The sequence below is a fragment of the Nelusetta ayraudi genome, unplaced genomic scaffold, assembly GCF_046127955.1.
Source record: "Nelusetta ayraudi isolate G7.1 ecotype Tasmania unplaced genomic scaffold, CSIRO-AGI_Nayr_v1 ptg000048l, whole genome shotgun sequence".
Classification (NCBI taxonomy): domain Eukaryota; kingdom Metazoa; phylum Chordata; class Actinopteri; order Tetraodontiformes; family Monacanthidae; genus Nelusetta; species Nelusetta ayraudi.
In genome coordinates this window covers 5,141,345-5,165,000 of record NW_027466098.1, presented here as the reverse complement: position 1 = coordinate 5,165,000, position 23,656 = coordinate 5,141,345, and the positions used below count along the sequence as shown (strand labels likewise).

Genomic DNA, 23,656 nt, shown 5'->3' with positions numbered 1-23,656 from the left:
AAGGGTACTGCTAATTTTAGGAGATGCTGAAAAGAATAAGTTGGACTAACAAAGCAGTTCTAAGGCACATATATTTGCCCGGTCCTTGCATTAATGTCGTGTCAATGCGCTGCTATTTACTCACAACTTTCAGGGAAGAAAGTTGTGAGTGAATAATAATTTTATTTTTTTATTTTATTTTTTCCTTTTCATGTTAAATGCATTTTTAGCGCTAAACTCACAAAACAAGAACACAATACTCTTGACCCAATAAGGGCTCAGTAATCAATGGACTCTGAGTAAGGTGAGTATAGTTGAGAGACATTTGGATGCCAACACATGAAGTGGAAAACCAACCAGTTGACATTTTACTTCTATCCACCCTTAAATTGTTGGAAGAAAAATTTTACAGAAACATAATGAGGATAACTCTATTAACTACTATTAACTATACTGCTGCTTTAGATTTTGGTATCTGTATGCAAATATTTTAAAGGATCAATATGCAGTGTTCAGCTTATTATAGTTAAGGGGGGAAACTAGACGCATGATGATTGGCTTGGCTTGTGGTAGGTCCCACATAGCTGCCCCTGATATTGTATCAACACAACTGCTTACAATTGCTGTGATGTGCATACAGTGCAAAACTGTGACTTCTAGCGATGACATGATATCACATACAGTCACTTTAAACAATGTAGGCCACACTTCACACTCTAAAGAATGAAACTCACCCTCAATGAAAACATCCGGATATAAATGAGTCATGAGTCAAAACAGTTTGAACAGTATTTGAATATTCTGCCCTTTAGCACTCACGCTGTAATCTTAGCAAGTGGCAGGCACATAGTGCAATATCTGCTCCTTATCCTCTGTCCTTCTGTGAACTTCTGCTGCCTGGGTCATTTTTCTATTTTGCTGCACTGAGCGGAATGGGAAGAACCTCCCCCAAAAACACAATGTTTAATGTGACTTTTACATCCACGCCTAAATCTTACATTCAGAAAGGCAACTGTTTACAACGTGGTCAGTGCAGACCATCATGGAGGTCGCGTGTCCTCTGACTGTCCCTCTATCCTCCACCTAGCCTGACAAAACATACCGACATCTGTTATTTTAATTCACACATCATGCTGCGCTTATTCCATGACCACTTACTCGCTGGCTGAGAGAATCTACCATATCTTCTCTCATTAAAGGCAGCTAGAGGGGAACAAAACCACAAGATTTCCTGGGGCTGGGAAAAGCATAAATGAAAGCCGGAGCAATGAAAAGGCAGGCACGTCGCCGTATACAAGGAAGGGACGTCACCACATTTCCAAGTGGTGCAAAGTTTTACTAGCTTCCCAAATTCGAACGGCAATTACATGCTGTGGAAAAGCTAAACAAATACAACCTTAGTTGGGTCAAGCCAAGGTTAGCCATGTTTGAAGAGAGAGCTGCAAGAGAAGACTTTCGACAGGACGTTTCCAATGTGACTTAACCAGCATACGCCAGCAGGTTCATATGTGCATTCATCAGTCCCTTCTTAATATACTGTACCATGAGGTTCACTTCAGCTATATTCAAAAAGGTTTATGAGATGACGCAGATGTCCTCGCATTTTTAGACATATCATTTTAATTACTGTAGAGGCAATGTGTGAGGACAGCTTCCTATCGTAGCATTAGATCTGTACTTCCTTCTATTGTTTGTTTTGTTTTCTTTACATCCCCCCCCCCCCCCCCCCCCCCCCTATTCTCAGCTCGCACCACCACCACTGCACTCCCCTCCTCCCCCCACTTGACAGACGATAGCCACATCAGAGGGCGCTGGGGTTCGGGGAGGGAGCCACGGTGATTTGGGCAAGCTGCAAGCATTAGTGGGAAAGTAATTAGGGTAAAAAGTTCAACCACAGCTCCACGTGTGCAGAGCTGCCCAAAAATACATTTGCTTCACCGTTTCCATATGCAGATTTGGATACACCGCCTCTGAGCGTGTGTGTCTAAAGGTTCATTTCGCGGTGTGTGTGTGTGTGTGTGTGTACAGCAACTGCATGGACAACCTAAAAAACAAAAAGACAAAAAAACGAAACATAACAACTGAAGAAGTCATGCATATGCATCCCATGAATCCAGCTGATCCCCTCTTCCTTTGACAGCAGCGGGGTGGACATTAATATTTATTACCAAAACCGAAGCTTCAAGTAGATCCAATTTTAGCCATTTCTGCCATGTGTTCCAATTTTCTGTCAAAGTTAAGTGGCACATTTGACACAAGAAACATCTGGTCATGCAAGGGTTCTTATTTCCTCCCCGTTTTGACGTGTTGTACCAGATATACAAAGATGTGAGTCAAACATACATACTGGCCAAAACGTCAAACGCAAAAATAGTTGAACACTAGATTAGCTTTTAGGATGATATAAATGTTATTCATTGAATGAAAAGTATTCGATTTTTTTTTTTTTTTATTAATGTTAAGCAAGAATTCTAGCTTTTAAATCACAATTAAAACTTTTCTAGTGCCAAGTCCTACTGAATGGTGACAAGAGGAGCAGGTGAGTGGGTCACGAACGGTAACTGTCACTCCTCTGACTTCCCCCTCAGTCATGACACAATTATTAGAACCAGAACGGCTTGGAGGTGGGTAATGTCATGAGCCGCTTATTCATAATAGTCCTGGGTTAGCCAATATGCAATATCCCCTTGCACATCGCCATGCACATGAGCCCACATTAAAGCCACACTCAGTAAAAAAAAAAAAAAAAAAGGTCGGTTTCAAGTTAAACTGAAGATAATCTCACCAAAGGGAATTCATATCCTGTCCTAAAAGAAAGTGATGGTTTCAGTGGGGAGAAAATGTCACGACTATGTGTCTGCTTTCCTTTTTGCTTCGTTAAAGCATTTGGCATTGAAGTTGCACAGGGATGGCACAACAAAGAAACGTAAGAAAAAAATGAAACAAGGCTACTCAACAAATTTCCCAAAAGTAAATGAGCTATTGTATGAGCATGTAGTTTTAAAGCAGCTTTCCATACTTGTGTGACCTACAAACTGCTGTGAAGCCAAACTGTAAAACTGAACACAGTGTAACTCTGCTTCAAACATCGCTGACATAAAAGCATTTATGTAAAATAGATAGATCTTCTATAGCTACACATTGTTTTGGATGTAAATTGTAAAAAATACAGCATAATCTATTAAACCAAAAAGAAATAAGCTTTTATGACTCAAAGGCCACTTTTCTCACATGCAAAATGTTATAAAACTCCATTTTTGTTTTGATTTACTAAACTAAATTACAGGAGAGAGAAAATGTTTCAATTTTTGTAAAATTCACTATTAATTGCTTTGACCACAGGGCCCTGTTTTGGGGGATTTGGGTTGTGGTAAAGGTTTGAAAAGTCATTACCAATCATTCAGTCTGTCGGGTGTGTTTATATGCAGCACTTTCAGTACTACTGAGTTTAATCGGACTTCCTATTTGAAGGGGGGGGGGGAACTGGCGAGGCAGAACACATTTTCGACGGACATAAAACAGACATGCAAGTCAAAATAAACGCTTTGAATAGAAGTCCGAGGCCCCAAGCACTGCTTTTATACTGAGCAAGTGTGCATACGCGTGTGTGTGTGTGTGTGTGTGTGTGTGTGTGTGTGTGTGCGCGTGTTAGCGTGTGTGAGTGAGTGAGTGAGTGAGTGTGCGTAGGGGCGAAGTGGAAGGCCAGATTACAACTCCTCTCATTTCCACAAAGAAGCATCACAAACAGGTTCAGGAATGATTTCATATGTTGTTCTAACTTTTTTTCTCAATGGAGAGCAATGCTTCTTTTAAACTGTATGCAAGCTCTGGACATCCGTGGATGAAGCTCCTCTATGACATATTGTTTGGGCTTATTTGCTTTAATGAGCAATAAATCAAACCACAAAAACATGTTTCCAAAAAAATAACATGTTTTCTGGATAAATTCCTTGGATTTCTATTTTTTTTTTTCTCTCTCTCTCTCTCTCCTCCCGGTGCGTGAGGAGTTGCGCGCATGGGTGTGGGTGTGTGTGTGTGTGTGTGTGTGTGTGAGTGTATTGTGGCGGGGACATGTGTGGTCATAATGTGACACTGAGGAACACTGTAACCTCATGGCGGATAAAAAGCATCACTTCTCTAAATCCCCTTAATCTGGGGGCCTCGTTTCATGCAAAAGCTTGATGATTTCCATTTAATACACTTTAAAAGATGAATACATCCGGTCCACGCAGGGAAACCCGTCATGAAAGTGCACTGAAACACAAGGGCTTAGTGCCACAATGGGTTTAGAGCTTGCCATTAAAAAGTGTTTGCATGTGTGTGTGAGCTAAGTGGAATTTGTGGCTCGCAACCATGTAATAAATAGCCTGAATTATTGCACCACAGGATTTAAAGATGCCCCCAAACATGCTTTAAGGCATAAATTACAGAAAAATGCATTTTTTGCAAATAAAAAGGAACATTTAACCGCAGCATAACCATGATATCAATTGTTTCTCACTAAGGCTTTCAAAGTAAATAAAAACACACATTCAGCAGCAAGAGCTTTTCAAGTTTAACACAAGGCATAATAATTTATATGGCCCATTAATGCAGAAACTTAAGCATGCTGATGAGCTAACGATGATGAGACGCCCAATATCTTGCAACCATGCCTCAGTATTTTGCCTAGAACTCAAAATAGAAAATCCAGTACACTGTTTTGGCCAAAAGAAAGAAAACAGGCCCACATCCTGTTAGCATCTGGAGATGTTATGAGGCGACACTTAAAGGTTGGAACTGTCAACTAGCAAATCCCCGAACTGGGGAACAACTTGTGTTTAATCATCATGGCCATAAACTTCTGACAGAGAAATATGCACATTCAAACACCCAGGCACAGTAAACATGCCTCCGTCCTCAACATGAAATGTGATTTAGAGAGTGCAGCTCCAGCTCCACCGACGGTTTATAACTGTGGGTGCAATTAAAACAGTTGAAAACAATTAAGCGACAAGCAGAGAAAGGAAATTCAAAGAGTCCGCAGTAAACCACGGCCTGCACCAGCAGACGCGTTTCTCACCAACACCAAAAGCCCAGTGGACTTGGCGCAGAGGGAGTGGATGCAGCTTCTCTGTCAGGGAAATCACAAGATCCATACATTGTTTGGACTTCATGCATAATCCTTTCCATTGAAAAAAAAAAAAAAAAAAATTATGTTGAGTGTGCCTGGCTGCAAATCCACAAGTACAGGGCTTCGGCACACATGCTTTTTCCCTTCTCTGGTTTTCCTTTAATTTGCAAATCTTGTAATCTAAGCCTAGAGCCGACTCGACCGACTTCTAAACCAGCGCCGCTGTAGCGGCCAAGGCCCCAATCTGTTTTCCATTTAAGTGTCAGGACAGCATCCTTTTTGGTGGTTAAGAAAATCTGTTATTTCAAAATGATTATATGCTAAAAAACTGTGTGAGGACGTTAGTAAGTTTATGAACAGGCCCAACGGAAAGTAGTGCGCCGCACCCGGAAGCCTTTTTCCCCCCTTCCTTCTCTCTCTTTGACCAGAGTGTTATTTACCAAGCACTTCCATAGAGGGAAGAACCAAGCTGTGCCATTCAGCCAGGGGTCAGCCTTTCTTCTTTTCAACACAGTGCATGTTTTCAGCATTAGTGTCGAGCGACGCCTGAGCGATTTGCCAAAACCGTCAGAGAGCCGCTGCCTCGGTGTCAGTGAGGACATAGGAAAAGCACACAAGCAACAGCGGCAATGGCGTCAGCGAGACAGGGGCGGCAGTTCGTGGAAAACATCAAGAAGGTGGTCTCCATCAAGACGGAGCCGAAGACAGGCTTCCTTATTTCATTTCCCGCGGAGGATATATTGAGTTAAATTTGGTGCTGCTCTGGAGCGGCACCAAAATTACAGTTCTCCCTCAGTGAATGTAGGAGGAGGGGCTCGGGGGGGGCAGTCATGGACTGGGTATGGAGAGGTGCCTTGAGGTCTGTCACTTTTTCTTCTTGTTCCTGTGTGTGTGTGTGTGTGTGTGTGTGTGTGTGTGTGTGTGTGTGTGTGTGTAAGTGTACGTGCTTTTCTGCAATGCAATACAACGTGACAGATCTGCTGCATTGCACTTAAGTCTACTTAAAGGTTTTTGTTGTGACTGCCAAGTGTTGGTGCAAATATTCAGAACCTTTGGTTGTTTCAAGCGGTGGGTAGTGGGTGTGACACGGCACTCAATACACTTAAATGTGTTTCTAATGTTCTCAAACTGGAGGGGGGTTGAGGGGGGGGGGGTCAATGTGGTTTTGACAGGGGAGTAGGGGATTGGGGGGTTCAACCTGGTTTAGACAGACATGTCCCACAGCTCATTGTCTTGGTTAGTCATTATGAACATCTCATTTCAAGTTATAATGACTGTGAGTGAGCGTGGTAATGAGATATTAAAAAAAAAAATAACAATGAAATGTATGTAAATTGATATTGCATTCCATGTTTCTATCATTTTCGTCGTGTGTAGCTGCTGAAAGACATTTGGCCACTTGCTCCATGTCTGCATCCTAATTCCCTGTCAGGGTTCTTCACTAAGCGCAAAAACGAGTAAAAGGAGACACTTGGAAACACTGGCGTGAAATGCATTGGAGTCGTAGTGAGGGTCGTGGTTATTATAACGTATTTAAAGTTCCATTTTGTTTCTCCGTCTTTATTAAGGCATAAAAAGATGAACGAGTATTATTTGCTGTGCTATATGTGTGCTTTAATTGAATTAAACTGTCCCCTAGTTGGGCATGCTTTGAAGTTTGGTTTCCATCATTTTGCCAACCTTTGCCCCCAACACGTCAAGAATTATGTGCAGTCTTTATCACAACCTGTTTTGATGGGATAGGAATTACACCACATGGTTGATGCTGAACTTGACCAAAAAATGACAATAATAATTATTATTATTATTAGTAGTAGTAGTAGTAGTAGTATATTACGATATATAAGTATAGTTACATGCTAAACACTAGACTCGCCCAGCACAGTCTCAAGGCAGATGAGAAGATAAAGCTTGGGGAGCCCATTAGCTCACAGTCACTGTCAACTGTTGACTGCGATCTGTAACATTCCAGTGGCTTGCAGCCTTGAATCATGTACGAGGAAAAAGTTAACAGGGACGTTCAACGGGAAAGGGTAAAGAAAGAGGACTGTCCGACTTTGATTTTTTTTTTTTTTTTTTCTGAACGAGTAGGTGGGGTCCGCCATTCCCCCCCCCACTGGTGGACTCACCCTGAGGAGCCTGTGCTCTTGCAAACGCCCAGCAGGGGCCTCTTGTCAGCAAAACTGTCCGTCTTCAGTGGACCTGAGGAGAAAAGAGTCGCCGGATGAGAAATGGGATGGTCCGGGCGCAGCGGCGAGGGACATTCTTTAAATGAGCACGAAAGGTCTCCATTGCTGCCTCATTCCAGAGGCAGCCCATTAACATTACAGGAAACATACTGATTACATTACAACTGTTGCCCTGTAATTCAGTTAGTGTCACAAAACATTTCTGTGGGAGATTTATTTTTCACATAAGCATCAAGCTTTTTTTTCGTGCGTGTGGGTGTGTTGTTGTTGTGTGTGTACTTTACAATCGAGTGTGGGTTGATTAAGAATGCGGGCTGCATTTGGATCACAGTTTTTCGCAGGTCCCTCAAGTTGTGAAATGTCGAGGAGAAAAATTAGGGAAAAGAAAGAAAGCCGAAACGTGTGAGAAAACTGAAGTCGGGAGGAGAAATCTTGCAAATGCAGCAACATTTTACTTTATATCTCTTTATATATGTTTGTTTCGTGCGTTTTAGGATGGATTCGCAACCAATCAAGTGGCAGGAGGAAAGAGGATGTTGCATTCGGTAGACCAGCCCTGTACTTTCCCTGACTGTCTCATTCTCGGAGGCAGACAGCAGATCATTGGAATTGGGCGGATGGGGCCGCTTGGATTGAAGAAGATGTTAACTTTTTGAAGACTGTAATTTGAGGCTTGAAAGTAATCAGCCTTGAGTTCTTGTGGTGTGGCGTGAGAGCAAATGCGCCCTCCATACCAGCCTTTAACACTCCCGGCAGAATCTGTTTTTTGGCTTCTTTCTGTTCGTGCAAATTAGTCCCAGTCGATACATCAGTGCTGCGCCATAAAAATTGTCTTTAAAAACACTGTAAATATGATGACTGGATGCACAAATTGAATAACTTGGTAAAAAAAAAAAAAACCCAAGTCAGTAAAGCTCTGTTTTAAAGTCTTGCACCAAGAACCAGACACTACATACATTCATATAGTGCCAAGGCAGGCTTTTTTTTTTTTTCTTCTAACAAATAGGAAACAGAATCCTGGTTTTCCCAGACAACGGAAGTTCACGGGTCATAAACCCCAGAAAAGGATGCGGATGAAAGTGTTCCCTCTCTCTGGGAACCCAGTGCATCCCTCTCTGCAGAGGGAAGGGGAGCCCTGCCCCATTATCATCAACACCTATTTTCGGGTCTTTCCAAGATCGCCCACCCACAGCCTTTGCGTCCCAGACAATTGGCCTTTTAATGGCTCACCACAGTGCGACACTGTTTGCGCCCAAGCAGATTGCAATCAGTCTCCTTCCTTCCAGAGGGACAATTCATATTTATTTTCTGCTGAGAGAATTGACCCCCCCCCCCCAACCCTCACCCGCCCCATGTGTCGGGGCTATCTGCTGCTTCTTATTACTGTGGTTCTCTTTCATCCACTTCCAGCACTCCTTAAATGCCACCATTGTATGTTGTTGAAACGTGCCAAAACAACGGAACAAGGACGGAGAACAAAAAGATGATTTTCTCACTTTAAAAGGGGGGTGAGAGAGAAAGAGAGACAGACAGACAGGCAGGGAAGCCAGAAAACAGGCAAGCAGACATCATGGCAGCTTTCTCTGCCCACTGTCTGCAATGGATCAGACTTACTTATATGGAGGCACTATTAGGACTTTAACTTTAAGTAAAGACAATTGTCAAGTTATTATTTAGGGAAGCACCGATCTTAGGAATCGTACCTTAGTCGTTGACTGATGTGCTGCTAATTGTGTCATAAAGTGTGATGATAACAAATACATTACATTAGTTTACTGCTCTGTGCAAAGAAAGCAAATACAAAGAATTAAAGTTTAATGGGAAAATTGAAATCTTACATGCAGATGCACAAGTTTCATTCTGTGCTCTAAGGGTGAATTAATGGCACCCTGCAATGTTCACCTTATCTCTTATCACCTCCTTGTAAATGAAGTCATTTTTACACTTTCCCACAATGTTTGTTACTGTATACTTTAAATTCTTCATGTATTTATTTATTTTTTCTTACAGGACAGCAGATTTGAGTCTTCAGTAGCTAAATATGCCTCACTGGATAATGTTTACAGTTTATAGTTTTTGGCAGCTACAAAACCTTCTTAATGCAGCTTGAAATCTAATTAATTTTCATTCTGTGGGGGAACAAGAACACGCTAAGCGCTGCCACATGCAGATGTGATAAAACAAGTGACAGAATACAATACATATTTTTACCAGGATTGAGAAATGCTACATAAGCAAATTTCTGAGAATGTTGACGCTACAGTAAGAAGCTTTCAAGAGGGGTTTGGCAACATAACAGCACTGACTTCACAGGCTCGCCACCACTGTCTGAGAGGGAGCCAACGCTAATCGTACATTGACTATAACAGTAGGATGAGGCAACATGGGGCGCTCTTTAATCTTAGTGATCTTGTGCCACTTAGAAAGCCCACAACCCCAAAACTACATCAGGAAGTGCCATACAAAATCTAATTATAGGTGTGCATCTTGAATGCTAAAATTAAGTTAAACTAAGTTAAATGCTTCTTACTTTTATTCGTTCTGGGAAGACATGTTACAATAATCTCGGACAATAAAGAAAATTACAACAATACTACAATTAAACGCACAATGCAAGGGAAAAGTTTATGGGTTAGTCATAAAAGGGGTAACAATAACCATAATTAGAAAATTGAGCTGGATAGGATTGTGCCTCTATTTTGAAGCGTTAATTTGAGATTAAAATCCAAACAATATTACAAAGCAATATAAAAACAATGATAGGGGGAACTCTTGATGGGGTGGAAGTAGTTTTGTGAATAAGCTAAGTTTAACTGTTATTCTTGCAACTGTCCTTCCTTACATTAAAAGACAAACCTTTTTTTTTTTTTTTTTTTTTTTTCTTATAATGTTTAAGAACTTTTCACAAAATGTGAAACCTCTGATTTTAAAATGCCAGGGGCACAATGTAAATGAAAACTCATTTTATATAGAGCAGTATTTCCTCAAAATTCAATACTACATACACATAACATACATACACATAAAACAATCATCAAACCATTTTCCATCCTGCAAAGAAAGTCTTCTGAGTTGCATACCGAAGTGATTTCCTTGCTGCAACTGATTTTTATCAGCACAAGCTCTTAGATTTGAAGATCTAATAAACCTCAACACTGCTGTAACTATCTATAAGGCCAACAACAGCCTACTTCAGATAGAGAATAACGTGAAACCACTTCAAAAGATTACTCCAAAAGCAAACTTAAAACCAAAAATGGAAACATGAAAAATGAAAATGTAATTAATCAATTTTTTTTGTATTGGATATATTAAGTTGTGTAACAAAAGTGGTACTTGCAATGGATAGTCCAGTCTATCGTTATGTAACACAACAAATGATGATGATGGTTATTGTTCATGTTATGATTACTAAAAATATTATTTTTGTTCTTTTCATGAACCTGAAATGCTTGACATCTTTTGCTTGGATTTAGTTAACTTGTTGTCTTCAATTCAGTTAAAGTCAAAATTTGCAATTGTGCTATTTCAATATTATCTTCTATTTTGTTTCTGTGCAATTATATTTCCTTTATAAATAGGGTATGAGAAACAAGCTGCAGCTTGAGCCTACTCCTTTTCAGCCCATCTTTAACATAGAAATCCAAATTGAATATATGCATCACATTATGTTCTGCTGAATGGACCGAATAAAAACTTCAAAAGGCGAGTTTAGTTTAGTTTAGTCTGACATGACGATTGAAAATATTTGATTATCTCTTGCTGGTTCCAATATTTGTAATACCACACAGATTTACCTTCCATGTTTTATGTACTTTATGGGCTTTTCCTTCAGAGCACAAAGGCATATAAGTAGTCATTAATGCTGATTCGAAACGTGAATGGAAACAAATCCTACTCCTTTTCAACATGTGTATTCTATATTGAATTTTTCTGTCTTCATATGTATGCACATGTGGCATTTCTTTCTTTCTTTCTTTCTTTCTTTCTTTCTTGCTTCCCTTCTTCCCTTATTTATTTATTATTTATTATGTTCGAAATAAAAACATCAATCATTCAAACCCTAACTTGCATTTTAAAAGCGTCTTTGAGGTTTCAATAGTTTCCATAGAGGATTATCTTTGAGGTACTTACTGATGTGAGGCGCCGGGAGGATGCGAGCGGTTCTCACTGGGCCATGGCGCACTGAAAAGAGTTCTTGGGCTTCTCCTACCAACTGAGAAAAAGAGAACGGAGAATAATTTACCGTGACTTTATAAGTCTCACAATTGCAACAGGAAAACAAAATTACAAAAACATTAGTTAAGCTTTAAATGCAGCTTTAAATGCATAAAAGCTTAATAATAAATAAATGTTGTTTATTATTGGTACGTTTCCAATCTCTTAATTTTGATACAAAGACTTCCTTTTTATTCAGTCCCAATATTAAAAAAAAATTAGCAGCAATATACTTCCACAGTGCTCTTTAGGATCAGAAAAATGATTTTTGCAATACAACAAAAACAACAAAGATTGTATTTGTGTGGGAGAGCAATGGACAAAAGTAGCCTTCTAGTTCTAGTCAAACCGAGACAAGTCAGAATTAGAGGCATAACACAGATTTTTTTTTTCCACTTTATTCACTGTACAACGCATGTACAACGAGAAGAGGTTGGGGGGGGTTACTTCAAATAGACACCAGCGACAAAGATACACTTGTTTTACAATAAAGCTTAAAATGAAATAAGACTCATTCATTTTCAAGCGGTACGGAATAAAGGCAAAATACTTATTTCCAGGTTGAGGTGCGAATTTGGATTTTAGTCATGTTTCTCTCTCCTTCTTTTTTTTCAATCATTCTTTATTACTCATTTTTGATTACTTAAATATTACTTGACCACCACATTAACTTTGAAATATAGAATTTGTGAAGGCCAATGTCAAGTTATTATTGTGAGGTCAAAAGCAGAGCTTCACCACATGCTCATTTCCAAAGAAGACTTGAATTGTGGCCCTAAAATGAGTCTTGTGTGTAAACTACATGGAGAAAATCCAACAGTGAGACGGTATGGCGACTGACTGACACCAACGGGTCTTCGACTTCCTTTCTGAAATTACGTCACCATTGCAAACGGCTGCCACTGAGTCACTTGTTGGCATTTGACACAAACCATCCATAGCGGCACCAAAGACTTTGCCACTGTTCTGTGCAAAATGTGATTATGCCCAATAAATGTGTTAAAAAATCAGTTTAGGGTTCCAAGGGAGGAAACTAATGGTGACTGTAATACATCACAACAGTTGTTGCGTTAGCGTTATCTCCATCTGGCCAGAGTGCTGCTATCACTTCCAGTCTATCAGCCAGCATGGTGGGAACAACAGCGGGTTGGAAGTGAGGAAGATGGATGCGGACAGAATTCAGATCCTCTGGACAAGGACAAATATGACTGGAGGAGTTATGTTGTCATTGCTCAGCTTTGGCCTTAATGCACAAGATCTATGCTATTGTGGTTTGGATTTGTTCCAAAACTCCAACAAAGTCCCGGGAAAAACACAGTTTAGTGTATAAAAAGGAAAAAAATATTCTTAAAAATAACATTTGGCATGTTGTTGTTTGCAAATAGTGTCACTTCCTGGTGTCTGCTGTCTGGACCTTCAGCTGATTTGCTAATTTGATTAGCATCCAATAGGCTTCACACCGATCATACCGGCTATATCGGATCGGCCGATATTTGGCATTTTTTGAAATGTTCGTGATCGGGCGTCATGTCATAAATCACCGATCCGATCAATGACGTCATGGTCGTGTTGAAACTTTTTTCATCCGTCTCATTTACTCCAAAGTAGTTTCACAGCATCGACATGTTTATTTGTTTGTATCCGAGAGCTAAGGATTCATGATTCAAAAAACTTCCTGCCTCTTCCTGTTGTGAGTACTGTCGCGATGTGACGGACAATAAAGTTTCTTTGAATCTTCACGACAGCAACATCCATGGGCGACACAAACATACATGTCGGAGGTGTGGAAGTTTTTCAAAGTGAGAGAAACACACTGCAATCGGGCATGGCAAGATTGATACTCAGGAAACGGCACATAAGTATATAAATACATAAAGAAGTCATTTAAATATTGCTCCTCACGTGATGGGATCAGTGATTGGTTATCGGTTTATTTAAACTCACTGATCGGTGATCGGTGATCGGCACAAAAATGGTGATGGTGTAAAGCCTAGCATCCAAACCTCTACAACTCTACGAGCGCCATCTCTTCAAGTGAGTCTGAGACTGCGTGTGCACCGAGCAGCGGTTTGGAGCTCTCACTGCCTGCAGGCACGGTTGTGGGCATGCCAAACGGTTGCTTGATTTCATGGCGGGAAGCAGAACCAGAGACACGCTCGTTAATGTTTCAGACTCTGGTCTTGCTGACCATCAAACGGCTTGTTGGAAGAAGCTGCCGGATGACGCGCAACACGGCCTTTTCTTGCCAAATAGTCAAGAGCGACAAACACATTGCAGGCACGGGAGTGAAAACAGTATTAGTCGACAAAGGTTGATCTTCAACACGCCTTTGCTAAAGCAATAGCAGAAGTAACGGCCAGGCAGTAAACTAGGAGGAGGAAACAGACAGAGGGCTCGTTGGGTCACTTTGCGCTGATCTTGAGGCCGATGAATTTTCTTTGCTCTGAACTTCATCTACTTTATGCATTTCACTCATACAGTCACGAGTGTACAAGCCCGCAGCCCAAAATGTTCTTAAACATTTGCTAAAGTGTCTGTTTGTCATGTCACAACGCTCATGCATTCTTTAAATGGTCCTTCGGAACAAATAAAGTTTTTCTTTTTTTGTGGAACATGCAAATTAAACTGATTTCTGCATATGCCGTCATTGACACACTGGAAAAAAAAAGAAAAAGGAAAAGTTCATTTCTGTGCATCCATTTTCTATCTCTGCTACTCGTGCGCTCAGGGTGCTGGGGCCTGTCCCAGCTATCTCGGGGCCAAGGCAGCGTCACACCCTAGACAAGTCGCCACTTTATCACAGCACCGACGCACGCAAACACACCCATCCGCACTCACACTCACACCTACGGACAATCTTGAGTCGACAATTAGTCTGACAGTGTTTGTCTTTGGACTGCGAGAGGAGGGCGGAGCACACGAATACTGCGCACAACGTGAGCAAGTCAGTCCAGTCGCTTACATTGTCCACATAAAAAATAAGTCACACATAAATGTATCACTACATAGTTCAAATGTTCAAGATCAACCCATGGAACAACCACCAGAGGAAAGGCTTAAGGTTCCAGTGTGTAAAATTTGGTTTGATTTAGGATTTTTATATTGGTTAAAGCTGAACATACTGCTCATAAATACATTAATAAAAATGTAACTGTTCTCATGTATTCCAAGAATCCATGTAGAGCAAGGGTCTTACTCCTAGTTAAATGCCATCTTGCACCACCTTTTTTTAAGGGAGCCCGGAATTTGAGGAGGCCCACGTGACCTAAATATGAAACGTGCTGCGGGGAGCACTGAGCAGCTCCTTCAGCGCAAGACTGCTGCAGCCTCAGTGCAAGAAGGAGCCGCAGGTTACCGCAGGCCATTTCTTACTGCAGTCTCCTGGCTGCACAACTGCACTCAATAAAATCATCTTCTTAACCACTTTACATTTCACAAAGTTTCAATAAAAAAAAAATGTTCCTTTCTTAATCTATTTCCCCAATGTGGGATTAATAAAGGTGTTCTATTCTATTCTATTCAGGCGTGCATCTTTAAATACTGGGCTTCCTTCAAGAATTTACACACTGGATCTTTAAAACAACCTAGAACCTCCTCTTTTCTTATAAATTCTAATTTAATCCAGTAGTCTAAACAGCGTGAGATGTTCAGTTAAACAGGGCTGCTGGCGTATTAGGTCGATGGCCCAAGTCACTTCTGACAGTGTCTGGCATGTGTAACGGCATGATGTTCTAAGCGCAGAATGCCCCACTTTTTTTGTTTTCATTCTTCCTTGCATTAAATTACAGTGAAACCTGCATTATCACTTTGTGAGTGCTCTAATCTGTTTGTTCTAAGTCTTTAAACCCATCCGAGGAGATGATCGCTCTTTTGTGCAATTAGTAGCCTTTGCAAAGTGGCGGATTTGCAGCTGTGTTATTTTATTTATTTATTTATTTTTCTTTTTTTTCAATTCAGAGTGCTCAGGCCCAGCAGTGGTAGATTAACACTGGAGACATGAGCAGGTTACACGAGCGCTGGTATCAGGAATAAAAAAAAAAAAAAAAGGGAGGTTGGCGGCAGAGGAGCATTCCTGCACAGTCAAATGGACGGGCGAGGAGGAATAATGGAATTTTCTGGATTAAAATGAGAAGAGGGGAGGGCCAGAGGTTAATGCGCCGGGTTATTGTGCATTACCCGCAGTTCATCCTCGCCTTACACGGCTCAGTGTGACACACACGCGCATCCACAATCTTCCCACCATTACATTAGTGGACCTGCGTATGCAATATGCCAAATTGATTTTTTTTTTTTTCGTTTTTTTTTCCCCTCGCATGCAGTTATTCATTATATTCATTTCATTTGTGAGCTGGGGTGTCTTTGTGAAATCACAGTAGTGTCTGCCCGTCTGTTTTAATCTCTCAAATGTAATGCCATAAGCTTTGAACAGATATCTGGGCCATATTTACAAGTGAGTCCCGCTCGCTGAAACAGTGCCGGACATATTGGATGTTTGGGGGGAGCAGGTGCTCCAGGGATCACGGAGTAACAGGTGCTCATCCGTGAGCCTCAGAGAGGACGTGGAGTGCGCGGCGTTGCCGAGCGCACTGCAGCACCGCTTCTTCCAGTGAGCTGCAATAACGCACGTACAGAAAATCCAGACAATCCAGACAATCCAGACACCAACAATAATCTTTTATGCACTGTGAATTTACATGGTAGCAGATAATAAAAAAAAATAATATTTTAGTACTTTTAACCATTTAGTCACTTTTTTTTTTTTTTGCATATTTGTAACAGAAGAAACGATGGCCTGCTCCTGTTCATTTCATCATCACTCCTTATTCAAATCACTGACGTCTAACTGAGTCAGATCTCCATTTCAATTCTATAGAGATACATATATGTATGTGAATAGTTGCAACCTTTAACAGGTCACCGTCCAATTGGTTTCATCTTGAAAATTACACTGGGCAAAAACTGCTGTATAAGACACTCCAACTAGGCAACCACCACATGAAATGTTTTTTTTTTTCTTTTTTTTGAAGGACTTTAAATTACGAAGAATTTCTAGCGATGGGTTCTTTTTAGAATAAATATTCTTATCAGGGAAAGCGAGATTCACAGCTTCTTAAAAAAAAAAGAATAATAACATTAATATTACAATGAAAGCAATTGCTTTAGTCCCACTCGTCTTGAAAGAGAGATGATCACTTCTCAACAAATGTCACCTCTCAGTGCAACGTCTCTCCATTCCCCCGACTGGATTCCGAGCTTGTAAAATATGTTTACATGTCCAACACCTTCAACCGCCACTCGCGCTGTTCTTCCCGCCACCTCGCGTTTCAACTCAACGCCCTCAGCAGACGGACGATCAGTCCCCCCGACAGTCTGCCCTTTATCAGGCGGCGCTGGACGACACCTCGTCGGTGCTAATCTACGTGTTCTAAACGCTCTCTGTCAGCGTCCATACACCCAATCGGGAGGAGCCACCTTTACGAGCGCACGGGACGGGTGCGCGCTCAAACTCGGGCCGGGCCATTACGGAGAGTGTCGGCTTAGCGACTGTCACAAACACTTCATGGCCACTCGAGAGAGAGAGAGACAGCGGCACCTTCGCTGCTTACTTAAGAACACGACCCAGTAACATCACATAAACTAAAAAAAAAAAAAGAAAGAAAGAAAGAAAGAAAGAAAAACACGGCGAGAGGAGAGCGTGTGAGTGAGCGGGGCTGTGGACATCACAACTGGTGTCAAGTTCTCCATCTCCAACTCAAATCCTGGAGGTGCTTCAACTGAGCTTATGTTCTCACCGCGGGGATGCGCAGCGTGGCTCGCACACGTGTAATCCCCCTGGTTCAGAGGAGCGACGGGAGCAGCGTCTGCCGCAGTGTGATGAGAGGTAGAGCGGAGACGCTCCGGGGCCTTGAACCTCAATCCACACGGTCGAGATGCTTCATTTCTACCCATGCCGACAATGATCGGCGTAAAAAATCTCCCTCAGAACCGCAGTCTCAGACCAGAAGCCAGCCTTGTGTCTGACAGGCAGTAGAGGTGCCCATGAGCTTTAGAACTGCTGGGGCTTTATGATGACCAAATGGATGGCGTTTTGGATATGGCCTTTACCCTCTACACTGACAACCTCCCACTCAAACTGAACAGAACACCAGCCCACGTGCCGAGGTATCGTAAGTCTCGTGCTAATATATTTTTTAAAAAGAGACAGAGAGAGAGAGAGAGAGAGAGAGAGAGAGAGAGAGAGAGAGAGAGAGAGAGAGATGAATTAAACCTCCTTTCTGCACTCATAGACAATGAACCTCATTGGTGGCGTCTGCATCGCTGTAGTTGCTTTAGAAAGAAAAGGATTTAGAATTTCCAATTACAAATCTGCTTTATTACGCATTGTTTACAACAAAAAAAAATAGAACTCAAATAAAATAAAATCAAAAAATAAATAGCACACAGTTGCAGCAGCAACGTCTCCTATCCCTTGTTTCGTTGTCTCCCTCTTGTGGTCACATACCGCAATACGAGAATGGAACAAAGTAAAAAGTGCGTGTTTATTGTTAGAACAGGGAAAACAAAATGCAATGGTTTGTTTGTGTTTGTCTAGCAGGCAAAATACCAGCAAGCTGCCAACTGTGCTGACTGACACTGTTAATAGGCATATTATTAAAATTGTGACGACACAAAATGCTATGTTCACAAAAGGTTGAGGTGTAAATAAAGTATTTGTAAGGAATCATCAATAGAGCTCTATTTTATAATTACACTTCTTATCATACTTTGGGAGGAGATATGTTGCATACTGATAATGTGTATGTTAATATGATGTAATAAAAAGTACTTCACACAAACATCAGAAATGTTGTGTAAAGCGCCACAGATATTGATAGTGGTAAAACATGTTGTGAATAAAGGAAGTGTGTTCCCCCCACCCCCAACATGTTCAGGTTATCTCAGAAGCAAACTTTCTGAGCAGAAGCTTTGTGCTCGCGTATGGTCGAATGCTCTCAATAACGCGGTCAACAACTCCCCCTAGCGAACAAATGCATGCACTGCGTGTAGTTGTTATTTGAACGAGGTCAGAGCGTGTACTGTCAAACAAAGCTATACATATTTACGTTATCTTAAATGCTGAAAAAAATATCTTAATCTAACTTACCAACTTAAGTATTTCAGAACAAAACAAAATAATAAAATAAAAAAAGACCTCAATTGATCGAACTACTGCGGATCAATGACTGAACTGACTACTTTGTTTGTTTTTTGTTTTTCATCAGTCAACATGCTAGAACATGTCTTTACACAGCCCACAGTAGCAAATATAGCAAACAAACTTCTGCAAAATATTTGCATTCGTCATTTACACAATCAACTGTAAAGCCTGTGTACCTAAAATCAGTTAACCAATCATAATTAACGTGAACGTTTATTTTTTATTTTGTTTCTTTTCTTTTCTATCTTTTATAAAGATGTTTCATAGACAACAACATTAGAGTTGACACAGTGTGCTGTTCAGGTGTAAAGGCACTTAAGTTCCTTTTTGAAGGGAAATCAGGAGTTCACAAAAATAAGTTATGCAAGAGGTTTTCTTCACTGCCCTTTCATAAAAAAAAAAATACACAGCTTTCGTGTGGCCAAACGCGTATGTATTAATTTAATCCTACCTTGCTGAAAATGTCATTGCAAAATACTCAGTGACAGACAATCTGATCAGACTCACAGATATGCTCCAGATCTGCATCCCATCGGTGTAGCCGATCATCAGGCAGAGAGGTGGGTCAGTTGTACTGCTGTGCATCTCCATTAACTCTGGATTGCGAGCTGTGTCTGCAGAAAGAGCAAATTAGACAGAAAATTCCTCTTCTTAATCATTTGAAAAACACAAGAAAACACAATTAAAAGAAAGGATCCTGTTTCTTTCATGTCCCACTTTATCTCACTCCTTTCACAACCTGTGATTTCAGGGTAAAAATCAATAAACCTTGAGCAGCTTCAGGTTTGGGGTTCCTTAAAGATGCAGAGCGCAGTAACACAACTTTCCTAAGTGTGTCTGCTCCTTTGATAAATATAAATGGCTTAATTATTGGGAAATTAAAAAAAAAAAAAACTTATATTTTAAAAACATACATCTGTGTTTCTTATTCCATTTAATGTCAACACATTGCTTTGAAATAGCAAATTCATTCATTCATTCATTCATCTTCTATACCCGCTGAGATCAAAATATTGTCAAACCTGAAACATTTTATATTTAAATAATGCTTGTTTTTCTTTAAAGTAATATACTTCTGAATATTATTTTATGTTTAATCTTGACACGTTTGTCACACAGCTTTGGATCACAATACTATTCTAAATTTACCAAATGAACAAACCTGGTAGTGACAATGAAAAATGAAAGAGATTGGGGTGAGAACAGTAATAATGTGTCGAATGAATCCGCTTTGGTCAAGAACATTTACATATTTAAAAAGGAAAAATATTCCAAAAGAACACAGACAGTGTTTCTCTAAAATCCACACACAAATTGAAACGGGCAAGTAAGGCTGCACACACTAACGGCAGGATATGAATGAAGTTTGATGAAGTGAAAGTTTGGATGCACACTTGCTTTAGATATTTTAAATGAAAAAAAAAGAGAAGAACTGGAACAGATAAAATGTTACTTGTGAAATTGTTATTTCTTTCAGCGGAGTGCACGGGGCTGTTGCAAGATACTGCGTCCGCCGTCTTCCCTGTCACTTACCATTGATGTCAGCTTTCTCAAATCGAACCCAAATAACTTTCTCTTTTTCATCTGTGGGAGGGGCCCCAGTGTACGCCTTGAGTTTGAAAGACAAAGACAGGAGGAACCAATCACTACATATTGCATACATGCAACTTTCCAAAGATGATAAAGAGCTTATTAAATACATCCTATCCATCAAGGTCCAGTTGAAATCATAATTATTACAAAAGGTACAGAGCCAGATTTAACAGTCTGATTAAATATTCAACGCTAGCTTTTTGTCCTTTTATAAAATGTAATGTAACATTTAAGCATGGATCTTCTCATGGATGAAACACTGAGGGACTGCCCCTGTCATCTATGTTCTGTGGAATCTGGACGTCTGGATTGCAACAAACAATTCACTCGGATTTCATTGAAACAGTGCAGAACTTTGATCAACCGTGGTTGTTGTTGAAATCAGAATTTATTTCAAGCGGCTTTATCATTTCCTCTGCGCCCTGCCCATTGACGCTGCAAGACAAAAAAAATAACAGCTTTCCAAGAGGAATACAATGAAAATACATGCAAAAGGGAAATTACCTGGGGAACCACATCCTGCAGGAAGGTCACCACGCTCTCCATGTACGACTGCTCACTGTAACAGCAGAAATGTTATCAGCTTAAACATTGACTGATAAATGGACAAACAGCCTCACTCCAGCCATCATTATTCTGTCCATCACTGTTAAGCGCCCACATTAAGACAAACATACAGATATCTTTTTACACACACACACATGCAGTCACATACACAGTCTGTATGTCACCACAGGACATATGAGACAGTGCTTACGTGGCAGCCTGCGCTCGGACCACAACCCCTCCAGCACAGCGACTAGGTCTGCGTGGAGAATCTGACGCCATGGTGTCTCTTCTTGATCCTGGGATGGTGAGATGACATTTTTAAGTTACAGTACACCACTGACAACAGTGACAACTTCCTGTTTGTGCCGTTCTGGAGAACATCTCAAGTGTAAAGTCGATTCTTCTTAGAGAAATTAGCATGCGGATGGATGAAAGGAGGCTACTAAATTATCTGATTATTGAGGTGAAATACAGATGTGCCACAACAATTTTCTGATTATCTATTTTGACTATCAATCATGTTATATTGTAGCGAGCAAAAAAAGCCTAACATGACTGCAGATTTACAACGATTTCAACAAAGAGAAGTAAATTTAAGTTACTTTGTGGGGAAAATATTACACATTCAAACAAGTAAACAAACCGTTTTCAGATCAACATCATCCGAACTCTCTTTGACACTATTAGAGGCAAAATAAAACATCATTGACTGATACAGAGCAATAAATCACAATCCAGAAAGGAAAAGGAACCGAAGTGACTTTACCGTGTTCACCATGTAAAGTGTACTTTACATATTTGCTTCACAATTTGTGCGAACCACCAAATGCAGGCAGTACTTGTTGTTTCATACAGGCTAAATAATCTTAACTGCACGTCCAATTTATTCAGCCCTAACTGGGCCCAACTATTATTAACCAGTCCACGAACATGCTGCAGAAACTCTCCCAGCGGTTGCATCACAGCCGCGGCTTATTTCAGTGTAACCCATCTATCCTGTCAGCAACGGTCACAACACCAAAACAAACTCATTCTTGATTAATTGAGAGGAACGAGAGATGAACAAAGAAGAATATCCGACGCATCGCGACTCTTCAATGTGCATCGTGCAGGAATGATGAACCAGACTTGCACTAGAACTACTGGATGACATCAAGCTGAAGATTGTAAACAAGTGGATAAGTTGAGCCCGGGGTATGCAGCCATATGTCAGCTTAAATTTCCTACAGCAACACTGCCTGGTGCTATACAATGAAAACACGTTTTGAATAAAAACAAACTAGTCACTTTACGAACTAGTTTCACTTACTTATGCAGACATACCTATGGCAAAATTATCAGTAGCCCCAAGGAAACACAGAACGGTTTAATGCAGCCTCCCAAAGTTAAAGGGCCAGTCAAAACACCTGTCAGATGCTGGTTGGTGACAGATATATTCGGCTGGTTTCTAAGTCATAGAGAAACACTGGGTGCGACGTGTGCTTTTAATTTATCTGGTGAAAAAAAGCCTTTATGACGACGTCATAAATAGAACAGACTAGAGGCTGCATGTAGTTTTGCTGTAGGTCCTATGCCTCTGCTGTGTGAGCTTCAAGCAAAACACACCGAGGAGCTTCTTAGCTCGACTTCTTTATCGTAACATTTACCTTGAAATACCACCAGCTTGACACGAAAGGTGTATATAATTGGAACAGCAGTCACCAGTATCCGGACAACGCTAAATTTTAAACATGAGTAGATAAGGACCACGACGCTAAGCAACTTAGCTCGCTAGCATTAGCTGATAAAACTACCCAATATGACTGCAGTGAAGCCTTGCAATGAGATATAAATTGCTAGTATCTGGGCGCGACACCGTTTTCAGCGGTAATGTTGATTGTTACAAACCGTGCTGTAAAATGTAACCAGTGTCAGTTCCTTTTAGTCGGAATGTCTTCCAAGCCGCGCTATACCAAAAACATCAAAACACTGGCAAGAATTGCGGAACTCTGTTGTGTAATAAGGAGCCAATTGCAGCGCAGCAAGGTTTTCGTTAAGCCAATGGGTCAAATTAAAGGGCGGGGCTTAGCATGCGTCACGGGTTAGTGAAACACATTTTTAAAAAAAATCAAAACAATCAGTCTGCGTCCCCATTATGACACGTTTTCTGTTGCCGTCGGCGAAAGTGACGTGGTTTTTTCGCGAAAGTTCACTAGAATTTCTTAACTTCCCCAGTTTTGCAGCTGGCAAAATTGTATATATGTATAGATACATTTCCAGTGTGGGCAAGGCATACACAAGTATGCACATTTTTAATGTACCGATAAAAATCTTGAGTTATTAATAATTCATTCTCATCAATACGAACAAAAGCTCAACTTCTAGTTGAAGATAGCACTGTGAATGATCGAATGAATTTTGTTGGCAAATATTTAAATGATGTCAATAGCAAATGGTAGCCCATGAACGTAATGTGTCTTTATAAAGCATTAATCCATGACTCTATACTGGTGAGTGTTTGACAAAGCAAATTCCTCTCCTCTTGTTTTGTTTTGTATTGAGCATTTTCCTGTTTTATTTATAGTCACATGGTATGCCTCTTTTTATCCCCTTTATGTTTCCCTGAAGACACACAGCTGTGGTAAGATCACATTTGATCAAGTGGAATCTTTTGGATATTACTTGATCTTTAATCAAATTATACAAATGAACTGGATGTATGAAACATTTAGGAAGTTAACCTGGTAATAAAAAGATTATTAATCTCATACATTATATTCAGCATGAGTTTAGATGTGAGATCAGAGTTGAGATTAACACGAGATTACGTAGCCCTGA

General features: G+C 40.5%; 1 protein-coding gene across 9 annotated transcripts in view; it reads right to left on the bottom strand.

The window, feature by feature from the left end:
- Positions 1–22,833, bottom strand: part of bcas3 (BCAS3 microtubule associated cell migration factor) — a 294,364-nt gene extending 271,531 nt beyond the window's left edge. For 8 of the 9 annotated variants that reach the window (XR_012928166.1, XR_012928167.1, XR_012928168.1 and 5 more), the window contains exons 1-7: positions 22,727–22,833; positions 21,048–21,135; positions 20,795–20,849; positions 20,231–20,306; positions 19,205–19,311; positions 11,416–11,497; positions 7,222–7,294 (exon numbers count right to left, since the gene is read on the bottom strand). Coding sequence is in view for 5 of the 9 variants with exons in the window: in XM_076035852.1 (XP_075891967.1) it covers positions 7,222–7,294; positions 11,416–11,497; positions 19,205–19,311; positions 20,231–20,306; positions 20,795–20,849; positions 21,048–21,118 (464 nt within the window). In the remaining 4 variants the exon portion in view is untranslated. Of the gene's footprint in view, positions 1–7,221; positions 7,295–11,415; positions 11,498–19,204; positions 19,312–20,230; positions 20,307–20,794; positions 20,850–21,047; positions 21,136–22,722 lie in introns of all 9 variants that reach the window. The other variant, XM_076035853.1, reaches the window with a different exon arrangement.
- Positions 22,834–23,656: the final 823 nt, after the last annotated feature.